At 36.2% G+C, this 12,455-nt stretch overlaps 1 protein-coding gene across 1 annotated transcript in view; it reads left to right on the top strand.

The window, feature by feature from the left end:
- Positions 1-12,455, top strand: part of eIF3l (eukaryotic translation initiation factor 3 subunit l) — a 310,545-nt gene that overhangs the window by 170,220 nt on the left and 127,870 nt on the right. Inside the window, exon 9 of the mRNA XM_090398519.1 lies at positions 905-995. Coding sequence (XP_090254645.1) covers positions 905-995 — 91 coding nt within the window. The remainder of the gene's footprint in view (positions 1-904; positions 996-12,455) is intronic.

The raw sequence follows: 12,455 nt of genomic DNA, 5'->3' as shown, positions 1-12,455 counted from the left end.
CTGCAAAAGAATCAGAATGGAGAGACTATTTTTCTCTAACATTATGGTATTTAATAGCAGTTCCATGCTGATTTCTTTGACCCTTTCTTGATGTTAGAAGCCCTGTTCATTGTCCAGATACTCTTATTAATCTGTTTGTATGTAATTAATCAAAATTGTATGTAAACTCTTTTGGTTTCTCAAAATTTATTAAAATATGAGATATGTCTAGTAAACATTGTTACAGACCTTGAAATTCATCAAACCAGTTTGTGTTCCTCTTTTCCTCTATTCTTTGGAACAGTCTTCTTTCTACAGCATTCTCTAAGGAGTCCAATACTAATATTTACTCAGTCATTACCACATATAAGTTGCAAAAATGCTGTCTTATATCTTATTATTAGCAGTATTTCTGGAAGAAAGTCTGAATTTCTAGCAGGCAAAGTGTTCAGATTTTATAAGTAGCAATATCCTAAAAATCCTCCTTCTGCATTCATTGCATTGTATAATGATATAAGAGAAGCTTAATTAAAATTAATTAGAAATTTTTTTGTTGTTGTTGCTGTCACCAATTAGACATTTTTAACCTATAGTGACATTAGTACCATGGATGGGCTAAGGATTTTTTTATGTAATCTGGAAACCCCCAACTCTAGAGAACAAACGTGGAATTTTTCAAGCTGCTTCAAGGCCTCTAATAAATAGGTGGTGGTCTTGCATCAGGCAATGAAATTCATTCATCTCATGTTGTTGAACTGTCATTCCAATTGACAATTCAACAACAGTAGTGTGATAAATCAGATGTGCCTACTTTGTATTCTGCAATTGTATACTTTCCAAACTTTTCATAGGCTAACTTAAATTGTTATAATAAATATTATATAAATATTTTTGATCTTGAAATATTAATTATGAGTCTTTATAGGTATGGAATGTTCATAGTGTTCTGAATGTCCTTCATTCATTAGTTGATAAATCAAATATTAATCGGCAGTTGGAGGTCTATACTAGTGGAGGTAAGATGCTTATTCTTTGGTTTGAGAATCCTGTGTATTATATGATATTTTGGCCATGGCCAAACTATGGCTTAAATGTGTTTTATAGATCAAATCCTACTCATAGAAGAATATCAGTTGAATCATCAGTTTTAATGTAAATATAATAATAATATTAAATCAAAATTAGTATATTTCATTACCATGTTATTAGTTCTGTATTGAATTAATAAATTGTAATGTCAATGGTATGATATGATATGATATGATATGGATGCCATTAAAAAGGTATCCCCAATCACTAGAAATGCTTACTCTTCTAGAAGTTCAGTGCAGGCAGTATAGTATGTTATGAATTAAAAAAAAAAAAAAAAGCTAAATTAATGAAAGATGATTTTTGGACTCTCCCAACTTTGGTATAAACCTAAGCACTAGTGAGTTAACTGGCAATTTATAAATGCATCATTATTTTCTAGTAGCATAATATTTCATGACTTGGGTACTTATCAGTAATAGATTTTTTCCAAATAGATCAATTGTTTGTCACATCTTGCATTTGAGATAACCTCTTACATTTTAACCTTCTAAAGTATTTATTTGTCATGTTGTACCATCATTTTTTATTTTGGTTTAACCAATAAGAATACAATTTGGTCGGCTAAATCCCAAATTGCCAGCCCATCCTCGTTCGTTCAGTATCAAAGTAGATACCCAACAGGGTGCACCACAAGAAGGTGAGGATTGGACATTAGGTCAGAATTCCTGGTCGGTTCTCCGCATTCCTTTAAAGGCTATGTGGAGGTCTCCTCTCAGTTATACAGCTTTGACCTTTAAGCACCCCCTCAAAAGCATTTTGAAAAAGCCATCAAAGGCTTGAAATGTGGAAAGGCAGCAGGAGTAGATGATATTTGACCAGAAATGCTGAAGTATGGTGGTATAAAAGTCTTACAGTGGCTGCACTGCATAATTCAGAAAGCCTGGACAGAGGGACGAATTCCCGATGATTGGAGTAGAGCTCCCATAGTACCCATATATAAAAAGGATAAAACTGAATGTGAGAATTACAGAGGTATTTCCCTACTGAGTGTTCTTGGCAAGATCTATGCAAGTATACTTGAGAAATGGTTGAGAAGAATTGTGGAAGAAAAGCTTGGTGAAGAACAAGCTGGATTCAGGCCAAATAGAGGCTGTCAGGATCAGATCCTCACTTTACGACAAATAGTCGAGAAAGCATGCGAATATAACAAAGATCTGTATTTAAGTTTTGTTGATCTGGAAAAGGCATATGACAAGGTGCCAAGAGAGAAGCTATTCAATACGCTGCAGTTATATGGTGTCGATGGGGCATTATATCAAGCAATACTTAGTCTTTATTTGAGTTGTAAGTCAGCAGTTAGAATTGAAGGAAGTACAGGAAGATGGTTTAATGTTAAATCTGGTGTGAGACAAGGATGTACATTATCCCCTCTGTTATTCATTATCTATACGGATCACATTATGAAGGAAAGTGGTATTAAACCTGATATCAAAATTGGAGATGTTAATGTCAGCTCTTTGCTTTATGCGGATGATGTTATACTTCTAAATAAATCCGCTACAAGTCTGCAAGATTCTCTGACTAAATTGAATAGCTGTTGTAATAGGTATGGTATGAAGGTCAGCAATAAAAAGACAAAGACAATGAAAATAGGCAGAATCATTGAAAATGTCAACTGTGTTGTGAATGGAGAACCTGTGGAACAAGTAAAACATTTCAGCTACTTAGGCATGATTTTTACTGAAGATGGTAAATTAAATATAGAAATAGACAACAGAATCAGCAAAGCTGGTATGGTGGGAAGTCAATTGAATAAATTCATATGGAATAAGAGAGAAATTAGTCGGAACACTAAATTAGCTGTATACAAGACAGTGTTCAAACCAGTTTTAACTTATGGATCTGAGAGCTGGGTCAGAAGTAAAACACTTGACCAAAGACTAGAGACTGCAGATATGAGAGTCCTGAGAAAGATTAGAGGAGTGAACAGATGGCATCAATGGCAATATCATATTAAAAATGAGGATGTTAGGAAAGAACTTGACATTATCAGCATCCAGGAATGCGTTAGCAGAGCTAATCTCAGGTGGTATGGTCACTTAAATAGAATGGGAGAGGAAAGATTAGCAAAACAAGTGTTCTCTGCCAGGTTGGCAGGAAAACGACCCAGGGGGAAGACCAAGATATAGGTGGATTGATACGGTACAAAGTGCCTTAGACGATAGAAATATAAGATCTGATAATGTTGGAGTCTTGACAAGTAACAGACTGATTTGGAGGAAAATTGTAGATAGGAAGTTAGTAATGATGTAATTTTTTCATGTAGTACTTTCATATCCTGTAAACCCCTTGTGGGTAAATGACAGGAATTTGATGATGATGATGAAGTATTTATAACTGCATCATATTTTTATAAAATAGTTTGTTCTTGTTAATACCATTAAACTAAGTTATGAATAACATTCAACACCTAAGCTTGTCTGTTAGAAGTGAGAAAGCAAAAATCATAAGTATATTACCTTGATATGACAAAAATGAATTAAGAAGAAGGGCAAAGAGGGATGCCCTTCACTTGAATGTGTTTTGTATCAAGAGTCTTGAAAAACTAATAACTGGTATGAGATCTAATACAGAGAGTCAGAGGAACTAAATTATAATGGGAGGAATGGTGAGAATATGTGTTGAAGGAATGGGTATTCCACCATGACCTGTCTTCAAACCTTGAACTAAGGGATAAAATAACATGTATGTCCAGCAGATGTCCCAGCTCTTGTTCTCCAAGATTGACTGAGAACCTTTGTGTGCACGACGAAACCTGTCGTGAAAGACAAGGTGCCTATTTTGAGCATCTTATCTATCATTGTTAATGCTTTATTCGACCGGTATTTCACTGAGAGTCATGGATGTACCATCATTGTGTAAACATATATTTCTTTGTTAATAAACCTGTTGGCTCCATAATATATATTGTTATAGTTATTCAGTATTGTTTTTTTCACCATACTGTAGTTGTCAGAGGGTATTTGAGTTAAAGATGTAGTATTCTGCCTCCAGTTGATGACAGCGATCATTCAGTACTGACTTGGAAAGTGGCTAAGCTTATGTGTTGCATTCAAGAAAGGTTACATGCTGAACTAGAAATGAGGAAATTATGACCAACTGAGGAGTATACTGAGTTCAGCACTATTGTATCAGTTGCTGGATGGAAGAATATCACCAGTGCATGGGAAGTATTTAGAAACATAAGTGATGTAATATCGAAATGTGTCCCGAGAGTTCAAAGAATAAATAGGATACGAGTCAAGTGGATGTGCAGTTATATCATACAAGAGATTCATAAGAAAATGATGATATAGAAAGAATACCGTTGTATATAAGGATGATGTCCATTATGAAAATTATAAGCAGCAGGCCAGAAGAGTTCACAACTGTTGTATGGAAAGCTAAGTTATGAAAAGAAACTGACACTGCAAGCTAAAGATAACCCCCAAAGAATTCTATTGATATGCTGCAAGTAAAAGTATTATTATTATTATACGGGCACCTCCATGGAGTCCAGATATTCATCGTGGGAGACCCAATCTATCTACACAATCTATCATACCTTTCCTTGACCTGATTAACAGACAAAGCACTCACAACTGACTCTCGCAATCTATTCCACTCATTTACAACTCTTCAAGCAAAAAATATAGTCCTCACACCCCTACTAACCACACCTTTATATATGTATATATACACATACACTCTCAAAATGTAATTTTACTCAACTGCAACTGTAAATTACTGATTTCAGTTACTACCATTAATCTATATATACTGGATATTCATTATACGAAAAAAACTGTATAATCTTCATTGTTAATATTAGAACACTAAGTGTTGTAAATACATTATATACAAGCCTAAGGAAAAAAATTACTAAAAATTCATTGAAATCTAATGTAGAAAGCAAACTATATATGCAGAACTTAGTACTGAACTTTGTAAATTAATATGTTGAAATATCACCCAACATGATTATTTTATATATGTAAATATTTTAGAGATCAATAAAAATGTATTATTATTAGTAGTAGTAGGTGCATTATTATTATTCTCCATCATCAACCTAATTCATGAAATAGCAATGCTACATTACTAGGGAATAATTATAGAACAAGACAATTTCCTCTTGTCCAATAATGGTGTTTCGTGTATTTTATCTGTGTATTACACAATCTTGAAATGATTATGTAAAATATCTTTATATTGACATGGATACTTTATCGCATGCAATCCTTACATTTCTAATTAAAGGCACCTATTATTACTATTAATAGTAGGTGCATTATTATTATTATTGTTGGCAGTTGTCATAATGGTTATTGTTATTCCCCATCATCATCATCCTCTCTAATCAACTTAATGGTTGGTGGGATAGCAGTGCTATATTACAAGGAATAATTATAGAACAACATGGTTTCCTGTTGTCTTTCTTGTCCGATAATTGTTTCCTGTCTGTAAATATGTGTGTTCATGGGACTGGTTTACCTATTTCCCAGAGGGAAAACTCTGCCATCTCTGTATGAGGCCTGCTAACTCGCCTTCAACTGAAGGCGAGTTAGCAGTTGAAGTTTCAACTAAAGGGCTTCATTTATACCAACAACTATAGAGGCTCCATTATTATTACTATTAGTAGTAGTAGTATTAGTATGTAACTTCTGCACACACCAGTTATATGGGACAAATTTTACTTAGATTTAGTATTTGAAATTTTCATAATAATTTGCCGAACTAGTCCATTTTTCAGTTCAACTATATTGAGAGCTACAGAGGGACAACATGTCAAAATTATATATTATTATCATCATCATTAACAGCCCTCCATGGACTTAAGAGACTCATTTTGGGAGGTCTCACTCTCACATGTACAGCTCATCGTACCTTGACTTAAATGCATACACTGTCCCTCCACTCACTATACTCTGAGGCAATGCATTCTAATCACCCACCATTTACAGGTTCCAGGAATGGCTTCTCATTCTCCCCATCTCCAGATATTCTATGAAAATTCTCATCCACTGTAATCTGGTAATTATCCCTTATCAATGTATATGTCTCAATCAACATACCAATGTATATGTCTCCCCTCTTCCTTCTGTTCATTAGACTCTGTAATTTGCATTCTCAATCTGTCCTCGTATTCAAGAGACCAGAAACCGATTGAGTGAATCATCTCTGAACCCTCTCCAACAATTCATCATCCGTTTGAAAACCAGGCAGCCAAATCTGTGCACAGTAATCCATATGTAGCCTGATCAAAGTCTTGTACAATGGAATCAAAACATTCTTACTTCTAAACATCATTGTTCTCCATATCATTCCCATTGCTGGCCTGGTTGGCCGAGTGGTTAGTGTATCCGCTCTCCAGACAAAAGGCTGCGGGTTTGAATCCTGCAGTGGGCATGGATGTTTGTCTGTGAAAATACTAGTGGTGGTGGTGGTCGGTGGTAGATGCTGTTGGTGTAGATGATGAAGGTAGTTGCTGTTGGTGGAGTGGTGGAGACCGAGAGTTGTAGAGAGGTACCCTCTCTCGATGAGTCTTTGGGCTCCCTGGAGGTGTTATGTATTAATAATAATAATCTGATGTGTTGTCCTCACAATTTTAGCATAATGTCCATGAAATTTTGAGTCTCTATCCACTACAACCTCCAAATCCTTCATATCCTCCACCTCCTCCAAAATATCCCCCCCATCCTTATACTCTACATCCCATCTTTGCTTTCCTAATTTTAAAGCCTTGCACTTTATAACATTAAACTGATATCCCCACACACTCGCCCATGATGTTCCATTTCGGTCCTCTTGCAAAGCTACAACATCTGCTCTACTTCTCATAACTCTCCCCAACTTTACATCATCTGTAAATTGTATGTCACTATTGAAGCTCTTTACAATGTTATTTCCATACAAATTAAACAACATTTGCCCCAGAACAGATCCTGGGGCACACCACTAGTGACTTTCCTCTTTTGGCATATCACTTCTCTCCCATACACAGCCTGTTGATACTTATCAGATAGCTAATCGCTAATCCAACACACTAATCTAGTATCGGACCCCATCTGGTAATGTATTGAAAGCCTTTGCAAAATCTGAATTACTAGTATCATCATCATCCCCCCCCCTACAATGTATTTGTCTCCTTGTTATAATAAGTAAGCAGATTGCTAAAACACAATCTTCCTTTAGCATACTCATGCTGTCCATTAAAGAGAATTCTACTGCTATCCACCCAGTTCTGAATCCTTGCTCGCTTCTCCAACACCTTGATCACAACTCCAGACAAGCAGATTAACCTATAATTTGAAGCCTTAGTCTTATCACCTCCTTTATGAAGCAGACAATTTTGCCATCTTTCCATTCCTTTGGGACCTGAGCTAATCTAAGACTGCTGTTGAAAATGTACGTTAAAGATGTGGTGAACTCATGTTAATTTTGAATTGTTGTATTATAGTTGCGATTGGTAGGCAGTGTTCAATGTAGTTATAATTCTGTATTTATTATATTGTTTTGTTTCTTGTGTGCAGCTTTGAGTGTGAGTGAAATGTAAGATGGTGTGAAAGACGAATGCAGGTGGCATGGATGTTTCAAAAATGGTGAAATGCTGTATGTATGCTTGGGTAGAGATTGAAGACGTTTTGTGGAGAAGAAAAATAAGAGAGATGAGAGGGCTTACATTCAATGACGATATCATTGAATGTAAGTAGTAGTGGGAAAGCTAGTGTATGGTGCTATGGAAGTAAGCGGAGATGACAGTATAGCTGAGTGCTTGAATGGTAATGGTGCTACACCATGTGTAGATGAAAAGGGCTAACTTCTTTAAGAAGAGATAATAACATATCTATTTCTAAGGCCGATAAAGGAAAGGCTGTTGTAATCATGAATAAGACTGACTATGAAACAAAAGTATCCAGTCTTTTAGAAGACAGCTCTGCCTACAAAGAGATCATGCATAATCCTACAAATTCTCAAATTAAACAATTAAATAAATTACTTGATGAGGTCATCAGTTGGGACCCAAATTTTGTGGATAAATTACAAACCTACTTTGGAAGAACTGCCTGTCTGTGGTCTCCCAAAAAATCCACAAAGAAGGCTATCCAGTCCAACCAATCATGAATTGCATTGATTCTCCTACTTATCAAATTGCAAAAGTCTTGTCTCATTCTTCAGGTGCTCTCACTGGACATTGCAGATCCTACATAAAAAAAATTCAATAGATTTCTTTGAAAAAATCAAGGATCTAAAAATCAAAGAGTCGGAGTTAATCAGTTTCGACATTGTATCTCTGTTTACCAATATTCCATTAGCCGACACAGTCAAATTATTATACGAAGATTATTACCCTCCAAATATCGCAAAGATTTTCGAATTTGTTATCTATTCAGGTTATTTTAGTTGGAAAAACAAGTTGAGGGTACTGCCATGGGTAGCCCTTTGTCTCCACCTTTGGCTAACTATTTTTTGAAACAATTCGAAGACACCATGTTTTCATCCATTCACCCTCAGCCATCTCTTTTTGTCGATGATGTTTTTGCCATTTGGTCACATACTGAAGATGAGCTTTCCACCTTTCTACAACAGATAAATAGCCTTCACCCTCGTATCCAATTCACCATGGAAAAGGAAAATTATGGTACTTGACCAATTTTGGACATCCTGCTTACTCGAACTTCTTCTGGTACCTTATCTACGAGTGTCTTTTGAAAATCCACATTTACTGACAGATATATTCATAAAAAGTCTGCTCACCACACATCTCAAAAATTTGGCATTCTTAAATCTCTAATTAATAGAGCACATAAAAGTTTGCTCTTCTCCAGAAATCTTACAAGAACTTTCCATCATTAAAAAGTTAATGGAAACTAATAATTACCACCCTAATCAAATCCAACAGATAATTGAATCTTATGTTCAAATACCTAAGGTTTCTTCAACAGTCTGCAGAGTTCCAATCCCCTACATTCCAGGAATCTCAGAACCTATAGGTAGAATTTTAAAAAAGTATCAATTGATTCCCACGTATATTCCTATCAACAAAATTTCTTCCTTATTGCCTTCCACAAAAGATAAACTGTCATCTCTATCTTTGGCTGGCATTTACCAAATACCTGTGAATGCATTGTTTCTTATTTTGGAGAAACTGCCGTTCTGTGGAAAAAAGAATTAAAGAACATCAATATTATATTAATTACAACAAACCTCAGAAGTGTGGTCTAGCACAACACAGTATTACCACTACCCATAATATCCAGGGGGATAAAGCTATTCTCCTTCATAGATGCAGGTTCAAATATGAATGTCTCTTTAAAGAAAGTTGTGAAGCTATTTTACACCGACCGAATTTAAATCGAAATGATTGTCTCTCTCTTTCGAAGATCTGGGAGACTTATTTTATGTAATCATTAAAAAATCCAATTATCTTAAATATTAATTATTTATTAATTTCTTTCATTTCCTAGCTCGCGACAATGTATTTTAATAGGTGATCCACCGAATGTTCATTACTTGTATTTGTAACTGAAGATGTACTATTAGTTTTAGTATGAAATATCTTTACCTTATTTATTAATTAAAAGTTATTACTGTGGACTTAGGTGTGCTTTAATAATTATACTATGTCACAGGTACCTCTAAAAATAAAATGAGTTAGTGGCAGTAAATGGTATGAGAGCCATTGGTCAGCGGTATGATAGCAGACGTGCAAGGTAGTAAAAATGTGATTTGTATAAATGGCACTGAAAAACTAATTCAGGATATGCAAGTGGAGTTGGCAAAGAAGGGGCAATAGATTAAATTTATGAGGAATGAACTGAGGAGAATTACGGATGTGCATGGGAATGTGAGGAAGAATGGGACAAAAGATTTGAAAGAAATATCGAATGATGTGATAGTTGCAATGTATGAAGATACGATAAGAGGTGTGGTGAATGAAAAGGTGCATGAGCAGGGTGGTTGAAGCATTGGATAAGAGGAGTACACAAGCAAAAGAGCTGGAGTGGTAATTGGCACGAAGGATCTGACTGGTAACAAGAAGAATGTAAGGAAGGATGTCATGAGGCTGTTAAGGAGAGTCAAAGATAACAGTGTGGTAGGTAAGGTTGTTGGTGCGTTGCCGAAGTATGATGAGTTGAGAAGGTGAGTGAAGATTTTGAATGGTATGCTAGCAGAGTTGTGTGAAGAGAAAGGGGTTCATTTTGTGAATTCGTGGGATGAGTTTGAGAGTTGGATAGAGCTGTATAAAAGAGATGGACTACGTTTGAATGGATTTGGTGTGAGTCAGTTGGAGAAACTGTTGCTGCAAGAGAGAGAGAGAGAGAGAGAATGATGAAGTGAATGTAAGACCTGAGGAAGCAAGTGGTGTTGACGAAGAGCAGGAAAGTAAGGTTAGGCAAGTTTGTGAATGGAGAAGTGAGTGGCACAGGAGAGAATAAGAGAGAAAGACAACAGAGTGGACAGGGAAATTGGAGAGGTTAGGGTGGACGGGGGGGGACACTGCATGAAAAGTGTAGATGATGGTTTCAGGAGTGGATGTGGGGGTGATATTTAGATCTTTGTAGGGGTGTAGTATCAGTGATGATGGATAGCGGAGAGTGTAGAGGAGTGTCCGAGAAGCGGGATTAGTGGGACTTGTTATAGAAACAGAAACGAGCTAGTGTGTATGCTTACAAATGCTAGAAGTATTTGAAACATGGGGAATTAAATTGTAGCATAGATAGAGTTCATTTGCCCAAAAATTATTGGTATAAGTGAGATATGGTTGAACAAGGATGACAGGACTAGAGATGGAGGGATATGTAGTCTTTTGCGAAAACGGACAGAGCAAAAAGGGAGCAGGATTGTTATTGATGGCAGAGGAGTTGTGCCCATCTTGGGTGAAAGTGTCAGGAGCAAATACCGTGGTTGGTTTTGAAGGAGTATGGTGTGAGGTGGACAGGATGAAATGTTTAGTAGGATGTTACTATAGACCTGGTAATGTGGAAGGCAGTTAGAAGGAAATGTTTAGGCAAACTGGTCTCGCTAATAAGAAAAGGGTGATCATTATGGGCAATTTCAATTGTGGTAATAAAGACTGGAATGAAGAGACATCAAGAAAAAAGAGAATGAATTTCTTGTGTTTTTAAGGGATAACTACCTTAACCAGTATGTAACAGCGGCCACACGATAATCGAGAGTCTTGGATTTGATTATCTCATCAGGAGATATTGCTGTAAATAAAGTGTCACATCATTCTCCAGTTGGTGAAAGTGACCATGAAATCATCAATTTGGTGGTCACCAGCCATATCAAGACTTTTGTGAGAAAGAGTTATATGTGGAACTATAAGGTGGGTGATTATGGAAAACTCAGGAGGCAGTTTGCAGTGATATCATGGAATGAGGAATTGCATGGGAAGAAAATTAATGCTGCTTCATCTCTACTCAGGAATTATCTAGGAGATGCAATGACTGAGTATATTCTGAAAGTTAGGAGATTAAATGAGGTAGGTATAAAATGGATGACTGAAGAGGTGAAGTGTGCAATCTGGAAGAAAAGGGCATTGTGAAGACAGAACAAGATGAGTAAGAGATTAATCAGTTACATAAGGAGTACAAAGACCAACCAAGGAAGTGACTCACTTAGTAAGGGTAGCAAAAGTGCAGCATGAGCAGCAGTTAGCAAATGACACTAAAAGAAATCCTAGGGAATTTTTCAATATGTGGACAATAGAAAGAAGAATGATTATCGGAGGATGATGTTGGTCACTGATGATCAGAGGAGGATATAGTAAAGGTGTTAAATTAGCAGTTCATTAAAGTATTCCATCCTTGTGATTGTAACATAATTCAGAACTTGATAACAGTGTGAATGAGGAACCACATTATTATTATTACTATTCGTGACACCTCCAAGGAGTCCGAAGGCTCATCGCAGGATGAGTCTATAACAACCGTCTCCACCACTACACTGAACCTCTACTACCAATCATCTCCATCAATGCCATCTACCACCCACCACAACTAGTATTTTTTGTCTGTAAATTGTGTGTGTTCTGAAGGGCCGATTTGTCTGTATGTAGGATGAAAATCCCGAGTTGCCAGGAGAAAAAACCGTGCTACCTCTGTATGAGATCGGCTAACTCACCTTCGATTGAAAAAGTCCATATAAAGATTCCTCCCATCACGATGAGAATTAAATAAACTTAGGCCTATTCCAATCGAAGGGCGCAACGTACTGTCGCATATATGTAATATACATATACATTACAATAACTCTCTAAGTGGAATTCGAAGACGTTGTCTGTACAAAAAATTGTCAGCACAGCTCAGTTTTAGTTCTAGCTTAATCACTTTTATTATAGTAAATTTAGTTTAATCCTTTATCCAAGCGTAAGCAAACAAAGTTTGTGCCTGAAAATA

This window comes from Typopeltis vanoorti, chromosome 9 (assembly GCF_054136105.1).
Source record: "Typopeltis vanoorti isolate ZY-2024b chromosome 9, IOZ_Tvanoo_1.0, whole genome shotgun sequence".
NCBI lineage: Eukaryota > Metazoa > Arthropoda > Arachnida > Uropygi > Thelyphonidae > Typopeltis > Typopeltis vanoorti.
Note: the sequence above shows the minus strand (reverse complement) of the source record. Positions and strands in the feature narration are given on the sequence as shown.